This window comes from Scyliorhinus canicula, chromosome 14, assembly GCF_902713615.1.
Source record: "Scyliorhinus canicula chromosome 14, sScyCan1.1, whole genome shotgun sequence".
Classification (NCBI taxonomy): Eukaryota; Metazoa; Chordata; class Chondrichthyes; order Carcharhiniformes; family Scyliorhinidae; genus Scyliorhinus; species Scyliorhinus canicula.
In genome coordinates, this window is record NC_052159.1 from 85,304,147 (window position 1) to 85,323,457 (window position 19,311).

Genomic DNA, 19,311 nt, shown 5'->3' on the forward strand with positions numbered 1-19,311 from the left:
GCAGAACTAGGGGACATAGTCCTAAATCTACTTCCCCTTATTTTGAGGCTGCGTTTAGGAGGTACTTCTTCACCCAAAGGGTTGTGAATCTATGGAATTCCTTGCCCAGTGAAGCAGTTGAGGCTCCTTCATTACATGATTTTAAGGTAAAGATAGATAGTTTTTTGAAGAATAAAGGGATTAAGGGTTATGGTGTTCGGGCCGGAGAAAGTGGAGCTGAGTCCACAAAAGATCAGCCATGATCTCATTGAATGGCGGAGCAGGCTCGAGGGGTCAGATGGCCTACTCCTGCTCCGAGTTCTTATGTTCTTATGTGGGCCCGGTGCAGCACCTTGAATTGGATGAGACTAAGCCTCGCACATGAAGAGGAAGAGTTGACTCTCTCAAAGGCAGCCGCCCAAGTCCCGTCCTCTATCTGCTCCCCAAGTTCCCCCTACCATTTAGCCTTCAGCTCCTCCACTGACGACTCCTCCACCTCCTGCATTACCTTATAAATGTCAGACACCTTCCCCTCTCCGACCCACACCCCCGAAAGCACTCTGTCCATCGCCCCCCGCGAGGGCAGCAAAGGGAACTCCTCTACCTGTTGCCTAGCAAACGCCTTTACCTGCAAGTATCTGAACATGTTCCCTTGGGGGAGCCCAAATTTATCTTCCAGTTCCCCCAGGCCCGCAAACCTCCCGCCAATAAACAGGTCCCTCAATTTACTGATGCCCACCCTTTGCCACCCCCTAAATCTCCCATCAGTGTTCCCCAGGATGAACCGATGATTTCCACCTAATGGAGCCTCCATCGAGTCCCCTGTTTCCCCCCTATGCCGTCTCCACTGTCCCCAGATTCTTAGGGTCGCCGCCACCACCGGGCTCGTGGTATACCTCTTAGGAGAGAGCGGCAATGGCGCCGTTGTCAAGGCACCCAAGCTCGTACCTCTACATGATGCCATCTCCATTCTTTTCCACGCCCCCCCCTCCCATCACCCATTTACGCACTATGGACACATTGGCTGCCCAATAGTACCCCAAAAGGTTGGGCAGCGCCAGCCCGCCTCTACCCCTCCTTTGCTCCAGGAAAGCCCTCTTCACTCTGTGCCCATACAAAGCTCAAAATACTGCTAGTCACCCTCCTAAAGAAGGCCCTGGGGATCAAGATGGGCAGGCACTGAAAGAGGAACAAGAACCTCGGAAGCACCGTCATTTTGACGGACTGCACACTCCCCGCCAACGACAATGGCAGCATGTCCCACCTCTTGAACTCCTCCTCCATCTGATCCACAAGCCTGGTGAAATTATGCTTGTGAAGAGTCCCCCAGTCCCTGGCCACCTGCACCCCCAGGTACCTAAAACTCTCCCCTACCCTCCTAAGCGGGAGCCGACCAATTCCTTCATCTTGGTCTCCAGGGTGCACCACAAACACCTCACTCTTGCCTAGATTTAGTTTATAGCTTGAAAAGGTCCCAAACTCAGCTAGCAGCTCCATCACCCCCGGCATCCCTCCCACCGGGTCCGCCACATACAGTAACAGGTCATCGGCATACAACGACACCCTATGTTCCCCCCCACCTCGCACCAAACCTCTCCACCTCCCTGAATCCCTCAACGCCATCGCCAACGGCTCAATTGCCAATGCAAACAACAGGGGGCAACCCTGCCTGGTCCCCCGGTAAAGCCGGAAGTACTCCGACCTCCTCCCATTCGTGGCCACACACGCCATCGGGGCCTCATATAGCAGCCTCACCCATCTAATAAACCCTTCACCAAATCCAAACCTCCCCAACACCTCCCATAAGTACCCCCACTCCACTCTATCGAAGGCCTTCTCCGCATCCAGCGCCACCACTATCTCAGCCTCCCCCTTAATCGCCGGCATCATGATGACATTCAACGATCTCCGCACATTCGTGTTCAGCTGCCTTCCCTTCACAAAACCTGTCTGATCCTCGTATACAACCCCTGGCACACAGTCCTCTATCCTGGTGGCCAGGGTTTTTGCCAACACCTTGGCATCCACATTAAGGAGAGATATGGGCCTGTATGAACCACACTGCTGGGGGTCCTTGTCCCTCTTTAAGATTAACGAAATCAGCGCCCGTGAGATCGTCGGGGGCAAAGTCCCCCCTTCCCACGCTTCATTAAGTGTCCGCACCAGCAAGGGGTCCACTAGGTCCACAAACTTTTTATAAAATTCCACCGGAAACCCATCCGGCCCCGGCGCCTTCCCTGACTGCATCTGCCCGATCCCCTTAACTAGCTCCGCCAGCTCAATCGGCACCCCAAACCCCTCCACCTGCTCCTCCTGCACCTTCGGGAAAGAAAGCCCGTCGAGAAACCTCTCCATTCCCCTCCTCTCCACCGTTGGCTCCGACCGGTACAGTTCCCCGTAAAAGTCCTTGAAGACCTCATTCACCTCTACCCCCTTCTGCACCTCATTCCCACTCTTGTCTCTCACTCCAGCAATTTCCTTAGCCGCATCCCGCTTGCGGAGCTGATGAGCCAGCATCCCACTCGCCTTTTCACCATGTTCGTACACTGTCCCTTGTGCCTTCCTCCACTGTGCCTCCGCCTTTCTAGTGGTCAGCAAATCAAATTTAGCCTGTAAGCTGCGCCTCTCCCCCAACAGTCCGTCCTCTGGTGCCTCCGCGTACCTCCTATCTTCCTCCAGCATCTTCCCCACCAGTCAATCCCTCTCACTCCTCTCCCTGTGTGCCCGGATGGATATCAGCTCCCCACGAATCACTGCCTTCAGGGCTTCCCAGACCATCCCCACCTGGACCTCCCCCGTATCATTCACCTCGAGGTACCCCTCAATACTTGCCCGGACCCTCCTACACACCTCCTCCTCCGCCAACAACCCCACATCCAACCGCCACAACGGGCGCTGGTCCCGCACCTCCCCCATCTCCAACTCTATCCAATGCGGAGCTTGGTCGGAGATTGCAATGGCCGAATATTCGTCCTCCTCCACTCTCGGAATCAGTCCCCTACTCACCACGAAGAAGTCTATCCGAGAATAAACCCTATGTACGTGGGAGAAGAAAGAGTACTCCTGTGCCCTCGGCCTCACAAACTTCCATGGATCCACCCCTCCCATCTGGTCCATAAACCCTCTCAGTACCTTGGCCGCCGCCGGCCTCCTACCCGTCCTTGAACTGGGCCGATCCAGTGAAGGATCCAACACCGTAATGAAGTCCCCCCCCCCATAATCAGACCTCCCGCCTCTAGATCCGGGACCCGTCCCAGCATACGCCTCATAAAGCCCGCATCGTCCCAATTTGGGGCATACACACTAGCAAGTACCACCTTCTGTCCCTGTAGCATGCCCCTAACCATAACATACCTACCCCCCTTATCTGCCACCACCTCAGATGCCTTAAATGACACATTTTTCCCCACCAGAATCGCCACTCCCCGGTTCTTCACATCCAACCCAGAGTGGAAAACCTGCCCCACCCACCCCTTCCTCAGACGGACCTGGTCCGCCACCTTCAGGTGGGTCTCCTGAAGCATTGCTACATCTGCCTTTAACCCCCTCAGATGAGCAAGTACCCTTGACCACTTCACCGGCCCATTCAATCCTCTCGCAATCCAGGTGACCAACCGGATCAGAGGGCGTCCCGCCCCCCTCCCCAGTTGACTAGCCATAGCCCGTCGACTGCCCGCCCCAGGCCAGCACCCCCCGCCCGACCCAGTCCCCACAGCGACAACACCTCACCTCTGTCCCCCCGGCCCACACCAGCTCCTTCCTGACCCTGCCAGCAGCAACCCAGTATTCCCCTTTCCCCCCCTCCCCCAGGCTAGGAACCCTCCTAGCCGCGAACCGTCATCCATTGTACTTCCATGGGTCAGCTAACTTCTGCTGACCCCGGAAACTCCCGCCAAAAACCCAACCCCTCCCAAAGTGGGATCATCCCCCATCCTGTCCCTCCTCCAGGCACCGCTCCAGCGCGGGGAAGAACCAGTTAAGGCCCCCCCCCCGTCATCGTCTCCACCCCCCAGCCCCGGAACGCGGGAAACCAGAGAAAAGCCCACGCTTTTGCACTGCCCCACCACACCCTTCTGACGCAGCTCCCAAATACCAGCCCCACTCCATACCCCCAACCCGATATAGAATACAACAAATCCCCCCAACCCTCCCCACAAGATACAAAACTCAAACAATACCCCCCAACAAAAAACAGAACAACACCCCACTAAATAACCATATCAAAATTACAAAAGTACAGAAAAAGAGAACACAGCAACAGCAGAAACCAACAATAAAGCATTACAACCGACCCCGCAACTCCCAACCCCTAGTTCGAGTCCAGTTTATCCGTCCGCACGAAGGCCCACGCCTCCTCTGGGGAATCAAAATAATAATGCCGGTCCAAATAAGTTACCCACAGGCGCGCAGGCTGCAACATTCCAAACTTTATCTTCTTCTTGTAGAGCACCTCTTTCGTCCGATTAAACCCGGACCGCCGCTTAGCCACCTCCGCACTCCAATCCTGATAGATCCGCACTACCCCACTCTCCCAATTGCTGCTCTTCACCTTCTTGGCCCAGCGCAGCACACACTCCCGATCACTGAACCGGTGGAACCTCACCAGCACCGCACGCGGGGGTTCGTTCTACCTTAGGGCAACAAATGATGAACAATAAACATGGCTTTGCTAAAGCCAACATGTGCCAATACAACTCTGGAATTTCTGACTCAGCTCCAGCTATATGTTAGAAAAGTACAGAACAATTATATCGAGAACTACAGGGGAGGGAGATTATAGAGGGAAAACGTGCTGTAAAACAGAGGGAAAGAAAAGTGAAGGAAGCTACAGAGATTTATACAAGGAAATACAGAAGTTATATAATTGAAGGATAAAGACACAGGGATTTTACAGGAATACATGCAGGTGAGAATATACCGAATGACTAAAGGCATTGAGAAATCCAATGACATTAGAGAGAAACATCAACATTCAAACATAAAAGGTAACAGTGGAGAGAGGAAATCGAGGGCTAATAATTAAACTAAAAGGGGGAATCCCAGTATATCGTCACCTCGTCCGTTCACCATTACTGTTTCCTATCATTCAGCCAGCTCTAACCTCCTTCCAGACCGCAGTCTCAGCTTTCCATCCAGCCTTTGACCGGGAGTAACCCCCGGCAGCGGAGCTGACCTTTGCCCCGCTCGCCGTGGCGTTGGCGGTCCCGTCATCACTATGGCTGCCTTCAGTAAGAGTATTCCGCACGGCTGCTATGAGATTGGGCACACATGGAGCACCTCCTGCACTATGGCCGCCTTCCAAGTCACCCTGGGAGCTTTTCAAGAGTCCCTGAAAATTTATGCGCCTCTATACATCGTGAGTACGGCTGCACTCTGTAAGAAAGCGAGGCGGAGGGTTGCGGGGGAGGCCTGGTCGTTCCAAAAGGAAACACATCCCCGAGGTAGTGAGTGGGAAAGGGATGGGAGGCAAAAAAAGCGGCCGACTTGTATATTTTAACAAGCTGTCCTAGTCCTCCACTAAATCTGTAACACAAGCTGGCCTGACAGTTAAAAAAAAAGTACAAAGCGCTGAGTTCAAAACAACTAATGTTAAACCGCGGCAAACATTTCATACTTGGTGTGTAGAGCAAGGAATTGCGTTAATAGGTGGTAGGAATAACATTGCGGTAGGAAGGATGACTTTTTACAAGTACTGTCCAACCTCTTTATTAAAGATTAGCCAATATAATCTTGTTCCCATCTACAGTACTCTTTTTGTTCTGTGAAGCTGTTCATTGCCTCACAGGTATTAATCCAAAACTGGTGTTGGCAGGAGGAAAGAGGATATGTAATTGGATGTGTACTGTTTTCTGAAATGTTACTGTTTTATGTGAATGTAACGTGTACAGTAAATATGTAAGGATTTTGGACACTGGAAAATGTACTGTCGTGTTGTGGTTGTTTATTTGTGGGCTATTTTGTTTTGACTAAAGACAGCCTTTTTTAAATAACTAAAACAATCGCAACATTGCTTATTCTTAATAATGTAAGCAAATATAAGCATATTTGTAATGTATCGGCATGGTACATATGCAAAGTGTCAATAGTATTAATGTTGCACATGTCCGTCCGTACTTAAACAATGCTCTGTGTATTTTAGTCCACTTCTATATTGGGTGTTTTGGTATTCTAACCTGGGTAATTTGTGGTTCATGGTTAATGACAATGAAACAAGCAGAGGATCCTTTTGGAACCTTTAATGGAATATTGTATCAGCATCGTTACTCGGTAAGCAAATGATTAATTCAAAATTGCATTGAAAAAATTTTGGCCATTATTTTCCAGCTGACTATTTTCTCCTTGTCTTAAGTACTTCAGTGTTCAATCTGTTTCTTGGTACTTGTATTGGCTATATTTTTTCAATTCATTTGCAGGATGTGGGTGTTGACCAGGCTGACATTTATTGCCCATCTCTCGTTGCCCTTGAAGGTGGTGGTGGTGTCCCTTCTTGAACTACTGCAGCTTGTGCGGTAACAGTGCTTTCTGTTAGGCAGAGATTTCTAAGATTTTGAACCTGTGATTTTAAAAAAAAATGTAGAGTACCCAATTTGTTTTTTCCAATTAAGGGGCAATTTTAGTGTGGCCAATCCACCTACCTTGCACATCTTTGGGTTGTGGAGGCGAAACCCACGCAAACACGGGGAGAATGTGCAAACTCCACACGGACAGTGATCCAGAGCCAGGATTGAACCTGGGACCTCGCCGTCGTGAGGCAGCAGTTCTACTCACTACGCCACTGTGCTGTCCTTGAACCAGTGACGATGAAAGAACAGCAATTTATTTCCACAGCAAGATAGTGTTTGTCATATACGGGAATTTGCAGGTGCTGCGATTGACCTTCCAGGGTTTTTGCGATGCAACTGATGAAGCCTTTGTAGGCTTCTGCAGTCTATCTCGTACATTGAAACCAGTGCTGGAGGGAGTGGATGACGTTCTGATCAGGAGGACTGGATGGTGTCAAGCTGCAGCTGCATCCATGCAGACAGGTTGACCGTAATTACACCACACTCCTGATTTGTACCTTCGCAGGACATGGAGAGGCTTTGGGATGCAAGAGGTGATGCTGACCAGAATATCTGTTCTCTTGTTCCATTAATTCCCTGGTAATTGCTCAGTGTAGATATTTGTCAACAGCCAATCTGGAAACTCTGAAGCTTCACATGACAGTGACTGGAAAGCATTACCTGTAGACCAGGTATCTGAACATATTCCCAGATATTCAGGATTTTGTACCTTTCTTGATTGGGTTGTAGTGGCAAACGGTTGCTGCTGAGGGTTTGCAGCTCCAACTGGCAGATTTGCCATCGTGTTTGTATTGTAGTAAGAAGCATGCTGACAATGCACTTACAGAAGTTGACAGTTCTGTTAGTTTCTGTTTCAGAGGGTTTTGTGCAGCTAAAGGGCTGAGACCTCTGAACTTTCAGGAAGTAATGATTTTCGGAGTATGGATGGGGGTGGGGTCAAATTGGCAATGTAACTTAGAACTGTTGACAGTTTTTGTGTTGAGCAGGTTCATGACCATTCGCTAACCTGCCTAATTGATCAGGAGAGTAAATCTATCATGGAGATTAGAATCTACACCCACTATTAATCAAAATGCTTGAAATACCCCAGTTAGACTGGGAACAGGAAATGTATTGTGTTGGTAAAGTTTACAGTTATAGTTTAGTCAATTCCTGAAGTAAAATAAAGAACTTGCATTTATATAGTGCCCATGACAACCTCGGGTGTCTCAGTGCTTTAGTCACTGCTACAAAGGAAAACACGACCAAAAGGATTCCAGCAACAGCAATGAGATGCATAATGAGACAGCGTGTCAATTTAGTGATTTTGGTTGAGGCGAAAATGTTGTCCATGATATGGGATTTTTCTGCGGCAGAAGAGTCTGGAGTCTGATAAAAGGACAGTTGTTTGGTGGGCGAGTGAAAAGATGGAAAGAACACGATTATCAAGGGTTTTCATAGAAACGTAGGAACAGGAGGCAGCCATTTAGCCCCTCAAACTTGTTTCGTCAGTTAATTAGATCATGGCTGATCAGCAATCCCACTCTACACACTTACTTTCGCCCAAAGCCCTTAATACATTTTGGTCAACATATGCCTATTTCAATGACACTGAAATTCATATATCAAGGGCAATTAGGCATAGACAAATGCTGGCCTGGCTAGCGATGCCCACATCGCATGAATGAATTTAAAAACAAATTGCTTTAAGGCAGCATCCTGTTGTGGAAAATACCACTTGTACTGCTACTACATAGCAGCAGTGTGAAACGGCAAGCTTCACCTGTTGCTCAAATGTCTTTTTTTAAAATTTAGAGTACCCAATTATTTTTTTCCAGTTCAGGAGCAATTTGTATTGTGGCCAATCCACCAACTCTGCACGCCTTTGGGTTATGGGGGTGATATCACGCAGAACTGGGAGAATGTGCAAACTCTACACAGGCTGGGATCGAACATGGGTCCTTGGCATTGTGAGGCAGCAGTACTAACCTCTGCACCACCATGCCGCCCTCTGTTGCTCAAATTTCTGAGATACCTTACTCTTTGACTTTGCTAAAATAGGGCTCATTGAAGTTATCCCACGGGATAAAAGCTATGCTGATCAGATCATGGCTCACTGTGTGTCTCACTCACGAAAGGACTCTGGGTGGCACTTTTGGACTAGAAAGGAGTGCATATATGTCAAGAAGAGACAGTCATGAGACATTCCAAGTAATGCACAGTTGATGAGCAGAATACCAGAATTGCAATAAAAAAATAAATAAATTTAGAGTACACAATTCATTTTTCCAATTAAGGGGCAATTTAGCATGGCAATCCACCTACCCTGCACATCTTTGGGTTGTGGGGCGAAACCCACGCAAACACAGGAAGAATGTGTAAACTCCACACGGACATTGACCCAGAGCCGGGATCGAACCTAGGACCTCGCGCCGTGAGGCTGCAGTGCTAACCCACTGTCCCACTGTGCTGCCCTCAGAATTACAATTTAAACTAAGGACGCAATGAAGTACAATGCAGAGTCATTGGAATCCTAAATATTGTAAATTGATACATCTGCAGAACAATGGGGGGAAGGAGTCCGTGACAGATGACAAACATGGCGTTATTCTACACCTTGAATGAATAGCAGGGCAAATATTAAATTGAAATTCTTTCTAAGGCCTGTAATTGCAACAGCCAACTACACAATGGGGAAAATATTAAAGCATCAACATTATAATTGATTGGGGAGCAGCCATGCAGATAGGCCACTTCTTCAGTACAGGAGTAAAATCAGGCACTGTAAATCCAGCTGTTCAACTCCTGTAGACAGTCTCAAGATAGTGTAACTCAACCAGTACATCCGATAGCCTATAACAGCAGACTTAAGTTTGTCCCCGAACTCAATATAAATTCAGTTTTCTCAAAATTATCATGTTCAATAACATATGGAACTAAATTAATCAAAGGGTGGGACGGGGTGACTTTGACACTACATTAGAGACCCCCTCACCAAAAGAATAGCACAGTTAAATGAACAGTGAATTGAATGATTCATTCTGAGATCTTTGGAATCCTGAAACTTTATTTGGATAACTCAGCTGGAATGTGAATTGATCACTTAAATGGATTCAGACCATCAATCTAGTGCTGTTGCAATAGCATTCCGGTTTAGTTGAAACAAATGATGAGGAACACACTGCTGACTCCTGTAACCCTTGTTACATATGTCAGTAAATTATATGCAAGTCACTGCGTAGTATGAAAACTGTTCCACTATCAATCTTCACCTCCTTGAATACAGTCATATCATTTGGTGAGGCACATGGCCTCCCACTACTTGTTGGCCCAAGATGCTGGCTGGATTTTTACGGCCGTTCTCATTGGTGGGATCTTCTGGTCCCGCTGATGGTGGACTCCCACCGCGGGTCCCATGGTTACTGCATACAACGGGAAATCCAGTTGCCCACCGTCGGCCAAAGGTGGCTGCGTCCGCCACTGCGAAACACACCGCAGAGGGCGTAGAAAATCCTGTCCATTGTCATTTGATGGTGGGAAAGACCACAAGCTAACTTCCTTTCACAGTGGAATGAACATTTATGTAGTTATTCAAGGTTGTAAGCAACGGAATAAATTGTATTGAAGCAGCAGACAGAAAATGATTTGGCACAAATGACAACCTTAAAGACCAATGTTTGGGAATATTTGATTGAGATTTAGGTTTGTTTATAGAGATTTTATATGTGACACTGAATGCAGTTCACAATTTATTTCACATTAACTCAATTAAAAGGATCCATTTGATTCTTGGATCATCCCAGTGAGATTAAAGGCTGAACAAAGGTTTGTGTAATTAATTATCATTACTTCTATCTATCCCGGATAAAATTGTTATTGCATGTGGGGTGATAGCTTGGTTTTGGATTTAACTAATCATCGTTCTGTTTGGAATTACTTCCTCACCCATGCTGAGGTTCAATTTTTTTGAGAATTGCACTATGTGCGCTTAAAGTTAACCCATTTCAGTTTATGTAGCAAAGCCGTACATAGAAAAATGTGCCATTTCCATTTGTCCACATCTTGAGCTAGTTTATATTAGAAGTATTTTTGTCTTCAAGGGTAGGCCTTGGACTGTTTGTAGCCCATACCTTTCCAGGCTTACCTTTCCTTTTTGTCTTCAGCCAGCACTTTGTGAGTACCTGTACTATACTTTTAATTGCCACAGCTATGAGATTTCTCTTTCTCAGCTGAAACAAGTTTTTAAAAAAAAAATTTTTATTCTCCTTTTTCACATTTTCTCCCACATTTACACCCACCAACAACAAACAATAATCAGTAACAAATAGATCAATCCCCATATCAATAACTGAGCTGAAACAAGTTAAGAATAACTTCAACTTCACTTCTGAATTGGTGCCACTGAAAACTAGTCTTAAGTTAATACACAAAAGGCACGTGGCATAGTGGTTAGCATTGCTGCCTATGGCGCTGAAGACCCGGGTTCAAATCCCGGCCCTGGGTCACTGTCCGTGTGGAGTTTGCACATTCTCCCCGTGCCTGCGTGGGTTTCACCCCCACAACCCAAAGATGTGCAGATTAGGTGAATTGCCCATGCTAAATTGCTCCTTAATTGGAAAAATAATAATTGGTACTCTTTAAAAAAAAAAGAAAAAAAAAAGTTCATACACAAAGATTTCCTTTTCATGTCACCAAGATTACAATACTACTGCAGATAACTTTGACCATTGATTTATTTTTCACTAAGTCTGTGACTTCATTAAAATAATTCCTTTCTCAGCCAATTTTCTTCCCCCTTTTCCTTAAAGTGTTCACATCTTCCTTAGACAAGGTTACATGGGCATCCTCCAGTCTGTCATTGAAGTAGGGATTCTTCATCTGAGTCAACACAGTTAAAGCTAATGTGCCTTTTTCAAATGAGGGCATCAAATGAGTAAGTTCTTGCTCCACATTCAAATACACTTAGGTACCCCCTGCAGTGTGTTATTAAGGAAGGGGAGTGGGTGGGTGACCATTCGTTTTGGTAGGAAGAGAAAATAGTAAAGGGGCCCTGAGAGTGATGAATTGGGACAGGTATGTGGAATAGCTGTGAAGATTCCAGCAGTTTGGATTTGACCATCTTGACATCATGGAGCAATTGGTACCAAGAATGACTGTTTGGGGGTGGGTTTGGGTGAGATTCTAGAAGAATGACGTGCCAAAATGCAGACGTATTTGGGGATTTTATAGTGAAAGAAATAGCCAAGACACTTAATTGCAGCCTAGAAACCCAACTGTAGAGGGATCATTAATAAAAAATTTTTTGTAAGAGTACCCAACTATTTTTTCCTCTATTAAGGGGCAATTTAGCGTGGCCAACCCACCTACCCTGCACATCCTTTTGGGTTATGGGGGTGAGACCCACGAAGACACGGAGAGAATGTGCAAATTCTGCATGGACAGTGAGCCGGGCCTGGATTGAACCTGGGTCCAGGTGCCATGAGGCAGCAGTGCTAACCACTGTGGGACCATTTAGATCTAAAAAGTTAACTCTTGTTTCTCATCACAGATGCTGTCAGACCTGCTGAGCTTATCCAACATTTTCTGTTTTTACCCCTACTGGCATATTGTTCTTGAATGCCAGGCTAAGATATATGATGGAATAGTTACAAAATGTTTTGAGCGAGGCATGAGAGGCTTGATAGTTTGGTTCATGTTTGAATCAATAACTTTACACAGCTAAATTGAGGACCTGCAGAGTGAGTTTCAGGACTTAGGAAATTAATATGAAGAGTAGGACTTTCAGAGTTATCAAGTTGTCAGCACCCTACTTGAGGGATTGTAAGTCCATGAATAAGGTGTCAAGGAGATCTACGTGGGTGATTCCAGGGATGAGAGAGTGACTAGAGAAACTAGGCATCTTTTGATTAGAGCAAAGAAGGGTAAAACAAGAACTGATAAAGGTGGACAAAATGATTGAGCAGTGCTCTAACCCTCAAGGAGGTCACAGTTTCAGTACAATTTGATTCCAGGTGACCGCCTCTGAAAATGAGCCCCCCCTGGTAATGAGGGGGTAGGGTTTCTCCCTTAACTGGGGATCAGACCTCTAGTATAAAAACCCTGACCTGGGAGCAGGTTGGGGAGGGAGACCCTTCGAGGAGTGGAGAATGTAACATTGTAAATGAATATAATCTTTGTTTTCTTACCTGCCTGGTCAGTGCATGCTGCTTTAGTAGATTCCAGACTGGCAACGACGCTGGGATGGCCGGGCCGTCCTAGGTCCCGTCTCCATATCGATTTTGCGGGACCATTACAGGGGGTGATGTTTCTCCTCATCATAGGCGCTCACTTCAGGTAGATGGAGGGTCTATAAAAATGCCAAGCACAGAGCCTCGAGCCACCGTTGACAGACTGTGGCAATATTGCAGCTCGCACGGGATACTGGAAGTCGTGGTCTCGGATAATTGGACAGCATTCGCATATGTGGAGTTTGGGGCATTTATGGCCCCCAACGGGATACAACACATACATACCACACCGTACCACAAACAGAATGAAGAAGCAGACCTCCGGGTCTTTGGAGACGCGGCTGGCGCGGTTCCTTTTTTGTTATAGGACAACGCCACATGCCACGTCAGGGATCGCACCGGCCGAATTGTTGATGGGCCGTTGCCTGTGCACATGTTGAGTTTAGTCCTCTCAGACATTGGCGGGAAAATCCACTGGGGCCAGGATCGGGCCGAGGCTGAAGGCAGGCGATGCTCACCCTTGCGCACCTTTGTGGCAGGAGACCTGGCATCCAACATCTTGGAGAAGGAGCCACATTAACACCAGGTGTTGTGTTGGCCCAGACAGAACCGAACTCATTTCGGGTAAGGGGACAAGGACGCGAATAGAACCTACATGTAGATCACCTCTGAGGGCGCATCTAAGAGACACCGGATCTGATTCCGGAGGTTTCAGACCAAAACTGCCCTCAACTTGAACCACCTCCACCCCATTCGCCGCCAATGGTCCCAAGCTCACCTACCATGGAGAAGCTGATTTTGGACGTAGAGGACGGTGAAATGCTGGATGAAGCCCCACTGAGCTCTGATTCCAAGGCCGGTATGGACATATTGCACCTTCAGAGCCAGCAGTGTTAACAACCCCCACCACCGCAGCCGAGATGTCAATACACGCCACCGGATGCCACGCGTTCGGCCCTCGATGACCGTTCCCGAGCGAAGACTCCTAAGGCACCATTATACCTTGCTGTAGACATGGCCATATCTCCGGACTTGTTGGGGGGAGGGAGGGAGGGATGTTATAACCCTCAAGGAGGTCACGGGTATCTGGTCAATTAGATTCCAGGTGACCTCTTCTGAATATGAGCTCCCTCGGTAATGAGGGGTCGGGGTTTCCCCATTAACTGGCGATCTAGTATACAAACCCCAACCTGGGAGCAGGTCGGGGAGGAAGATCCTTCGGGGAATTGAGTGTGTAATATCGTAAATAAATACAATTGTTGTTTTCTACCTGCCTTGTCAACGTGTGCTGCCATAGCGGATTCTATAATTGGATACATTAAACAACTGAACAGACTGGGGCTCTTTTTCCACGAAAAAAGCTGAGGAATGGCCGAATAGGAGTCTTCAAGATTGTGAAGTGATTTAATTGGGTAGAGGGGTTTCTTCTTGTGGGAAAGTCTAAAACTAGCGACCATAAATCTAAGACAGTCCCTAATAAATCCAGTAAATAATTCAGGAAAAACCTATTTACCCACCAAGTGCTCAAAATGTAAAGCTTGTTAAATTATCACATGCATTTGAGGCGAATAGCATAGATGCCTTTAAGATTGTGATGGAGAAAGCAATTGTTGAATGTGCAGCTATGATTAGAAAAAGTATGGTGGGAGGAGGCTCAAGTGGCGCACTGATGCAGATTACAGAATCACAAAATTATTATGGTGCAGATGAGGCCATTCGGCCCATCATGCCTGCACCAGCTCTTCAAATGAGCATTATAACTTAGTGTCATTCTCTTGCCTTTTCCCCGTAACTCGGTACGCTGTTTCTACTCAAATAATCATCTCATCCCCTCTTGAATGCCTCAATTGAATACACCTTCACCACACTTCCAGGTAGTACTTCCAAACTACTCGCCGTGTGAAAAGGTTTTTTGTCGCACCGCGTTTGTTTTTTTTGTTTTGCAAATCACTTTGAATTTGTGCTCTCTCGTTCTTGATTCTTTTACAAACGGTAATAGTTTCGCTCTATCTACTCTGTCCAGCTACTTATGAGTTTGAACATCTCTATCGAATCTCTTATTAGTCGCCTTCTCTCTCCAAGGAGAAGAGTTCCAACCCCCTCTAATCTGTCCTCAATACTGAAGTTTCTCATCATTTCCACCATTCTTTTAAACGTCTTCTGTATTCTCTCCAGTCCATTCACATCCTTCCTAAATTGTGGTGCCCAAAATGGTACGCAGTACTCCAACTGAGATCCAGCTAGTGTCTTATTCAAGTTGAGCAAAATCCCCTTGCTCTTGTACTCTGTGCCACTATTAATAAAGCCCAAGATGGGCAGCACGGTGGCACAGTGATTAGCACTGCTGTCTCACAGCGCCGAGGTCCCAGATTCGATCCCGGTTCTGGGTCTCTGTCCGTGTGGAGTTTGCACAATCTCCCCATGTTTGCGTGGATTTCGCCTCACGACCCAAAGATGTGCAGGGCAGGTTGATTGGCCAGGCTAAATTGCCCCTTAATTGGACAAAAAATGAATTCGGCACTCTAATTTAATTTAAAAAAATAAATAAACAAAGCTGTGGATATTGTATGCTTTGTAAATTGCTCTGTCCATCTGTCCTGCCACCTTTAATGAATTATGCACTGACGTCTCTACTCCTGCATAATCTTTCGAGATGTACCCCTTATTCATATTGTCGTTTCATGTTTTTCCTTCCAAAATGAATCGTCTCACACTTATCCACATTGAACTTCACCTGCCACCTATCTGCCCACTCCACCAACTTGCCTATGTCCCTCTGAAGTTCTACACTGTCTTCTCCACAGTTTGCAATGCTTTCGCGTTCAGTATCATCCGCAAATTTTCCCCCACACACCAAGATCTAGATTAATATGTATCAGGAAAAGCAAAGGTCCAATACCAGCCCTTGGGGAATACCACTACAAACTTCCTCCAGCCCAAAAAATATCAATTAACCAGTAAACATTCAGGGAATTCTGTATCCACGTTGGTACTGCTCCTTCCAAGAGTGCAAATTAATTGAACACACTTTTTCCCTGAAGAAATACATTCAGGCTCTTATTAATGAACCCACATTTTCCCTTGTGACTATTAATTCTATCCTGAATAATCATTTCTAGAAGTTTCCCCACCAGGGAGGTATAGTCCAGTTGTTGTGTGATCAATTAATAAAGAATATTTATTAATTTAAAAGAAAACAACCTCGTGATGAGAAAGACGATAATGCACCACAACAGTACACATAACTACACTGATGGCTATATACACACAGTATTACATGAAATTACCCCTTTTGTTCCAATTTCCAAACTATGTTTCCTTAACTGAGACGCCCCAATTCCCAAACAACGTCCAATGTTATGTAACTTTGTGAGCTAGGTCCAGCAGATAACTACCATGCACAGGTTAAATTGACTGGTCTGTAATTGCTTGGCTTATCTTTCTCTTACCACCTTTTTTGAACAAGGGTGCAATTTTTGCAATTCTTCAGTCCTCTCGCACTGTCCTGAATCGAGGGAAGACTGAAAGGTTATGGCAGTGCCCCTGTAATTTCTACTCGAGTCCTTTGATGCATCTCAACCGATCCCGGTGCCTTGTATTAAGAGCCCTGCTGATGTTAAATGCAAGGGTATCCCAAAATCCGGAAGGATAAATTGGAACACTGATTCTTAGTGGTATATAATTTCAGTTTGATATACTGTGAGAAAAGATGAGCAAACCAAGAAGGAATAGTCCAGCTGCTGTGATCAATTAATAAAGAAAATGTATTAACTTAAAAGAAAACAAACACATGACAAGAAGGACTATAAAACACTACAACAGTAAACTTAATTACACTGATGGGTATACACACAGCAATAATAGTCTTTACTAGTGTTACAAGTAGACTTACATTAACACTGCAATGAAGTTACTGTGAAAATACTTCAGTAGCCACACTGCGGTGTCTGTCTGGGTACACAGAGGGAGAATTCAGATTGTCCAATACACCTTTAAGGACTTGTGGGAGGAAACTGGAGCACATGGGGAGATTGTGCAGACTCCGCACAGACAGTGACTCAAACTGGGAATGTGAAGCAACAGTGCGAACATGAAGTTACGCCTTTGCTCCCAACTACCTACATTTCCTGAACTCTGAGATGCCGATTGTTCCCAAACAACTTCCAATATTAAATAATGAGTTAAATCCAGAATGTAATTACTGCACACAGGTTATTCGTCCACGTTTGGGAAAACCGTTTTCAGTTTCAGCAAAGGCGTAATCTTCTCGGTTCAAGTTTTGGATTTTAACAGGCTGCCCTTTTAGAAATTACTTGTTTTCGGGGAGACTCTTTTCTGCAACTGGGTGCGGCTGTGATAGTAACTGCCTCGATTGCGTCTCTTTCTCCAGTTATTGTGGAGAGTGTTCAGAAAAGATTTACCAGGATGTTGCCCGGTATGGAGGGTAATAGCCACAGGAGAGGTTGCAGAAACTTGGTTTGTTCTGACTGGAACGACAGAGGTTGAGGGTCGACCTGATAGAAGACTACAAGGTTAAGAGGGGCATGGACAGAGTGGATAGTCAGAAGCTTTTTCACAGGGTGGAAGAGTCAATTACTAGGGGCATAGTTTAAGGTGAGAGGGGCAAGATTTAAAGGAGATGTACGAGGCAAGTTTTTTTTTACACAGGGTGTTGGGAGCCTGGAACTTAGTGCCGGGGGAGGTAGTGGAAGCAGATATGATAGTGACTTTTAAGGGGCGTCCTGACAAATACATGAATAGAATGGGAATAGAGGGATATGGTCACCGGAAGGGTAAGGGGTTTTAGTTCAGATGGGCAGCATGGTCGTTGCAGGCTTGGAGGGCTGAAGGGCCTGTTTATAAACTGTAATTTTCTTTGTTCTTTGCACTCTGGATATATAATTCTTTCCCTTCGATGTTACCAACCCTGTGACCCAATCTTTTTTTTTTGAAAAGGTTTTAATTAAAGTTTTTGATATTTCAACATTTTGAACACAACGTAGCAAAGAAAAAATAACACAAACACCCCCAGGTAACCTCACCCAAACACTCCACTTTGGCCCCCCCCAAGCTCCTTGTACAAACAAACTTCACCTTTTGTGGAACCCCTCACTTTCCCCATCAAAGCAAATTTCACCTTTTCCAGATACAAAAAGTCCCATTAGATGCCCCAAACCACACCATGCTCAGGGTGGAGCTACTGGCCTCCATCCCAACAGGACCTGCCTGTGAGTGGTCAGCGGAGCGAAGGCTAAAACATCTGTCCCCGCTCCCCTCTGCAACTCCGGCAAGTTCTACACCCGAAATATGGCCTGCAGGGGACTGGTCTCCAAATCCACATGCTAGACCATTGACATGGTGCTGAAGAACGACCTCCAAAATTTCTCCAACTTGGGGCAGGACCAAAACATATGTGATTGGTCGGGCCCCTCCCACACCGCTCACAAGTATCCTCCATGCATTCAAATAACCAGCTCATCCTCAATTTTGTCAGGTGCGCTCTATGTACTACCTTCAGCAGTATCAACCCAGCCTCGCACATGAAGTTGAAGCATTCACCACCTCGCAGCACCTTACACCACAACCCCTCCTCCAGTGCCATCGCCAGCTGTGGTCCCGTCTTTTAGCATATAAGTGCCAATTCCCTCATCTTTCCACTTTGAAGTCACCTCTTCTACACCTCATTGTTTCCCCAGGTCACTGGTATGCTAATTTACATATAAAAACACCCCTTCAGATAGCTGTCCTTATCAATTCCCCTTTTTGTTTCATTCCAAATTAATTTTTCAATCTTAATTTTCCCCAATTTTTAACACTTGTCAACTTTAAGTACCAACAGTCTATCCACTTCCTCTTCTTCAATTTGAACCCTTCCAGGGACAGAGTTTCTTCCTTTGTCACCATGGCCTGGGTAGCAACTCCTTTCTTGGTAAAGACAGATGTTAAGTATTCACAGAGCACCTCAGCCATACCCCCTGCTCCACGTGTAAATCCTCTTTTGGTCCCTAATTGGCCCTGCTGAACCTTTTACTTTTCATGTGCCAATAAGAGTTTTTGGGATTCCCCTTTATGTTGGCTGACAACTTTTCTCATCCCTCTTCATTTCTTTTATTTACTTTTTCATCTATCCTTTGAACCTCTGTATTCACTTTCGTTTTGAAATTGTATTTCCTATCTGACACAAGTCATAAGCAGACTTTTGATTCTTTATCTTATCTATATCTTAATTCCTATTCCCTTTTTCATGCAGAGAGCTCTGGACATGTTTGCCGTACCTTTCCCTTTTGAGCGAATATACCTTGCCTGTGTCTGGACCTTTTTTTTTCTATGGCAATACCAGAAGCACCAATGACACACTTCTCCCATCGAATACCAAGCCTATCTGTACCCTTGCAGGAGCCAATCACGGACTCTTAATTCCCATCATAACAAAATAAAAAAAACAGATACACGAGAACCCCAATTTTAAAAGGACGTTTTACATATACCCCACAACCCAGAATAATCCTAACTTCAGGCATAATACAGAACAATCATCACCCCACGCATTTATGTAAATTGCC

General features: G+C 46.0%; 1 protein-coding gene across 5 annotated transcripts in view; it reads left to right on the forward strand.

Annotated features, from left to right (window-relative positions):
- Nucleotides 1-5,138: 5,138 nt before the first annotated feature.
- tmem135 (transmembrane protein 135) overlaps nt 5,139-19,311 on the forward strand; it is a 517,411-nt gene continuing 503,238 nt past the window's right edge. For 3 of the 5 annotated variants that reach the window (XM_038819168.1, XM_038819171.1, XM_038819169.1), the window contains exon 1: nt 5,139-5,335. In XM_038819168.1, the coding sequence (XP_038675096.1) occupies nt 5,195-5,335 (141 nt within the window). In that variant the 5' untranslated portion in view covers nt 5,139-5,194. Of the gene's footprint in view, nt 5,336-6,469; nt 6,489-6,932; nt 7,076-19,311 lie in introns of those variants that run through there. The other 2 variants (XM_038819172.1, XM_038819170.1) reach the window with 2 other exon arrangements.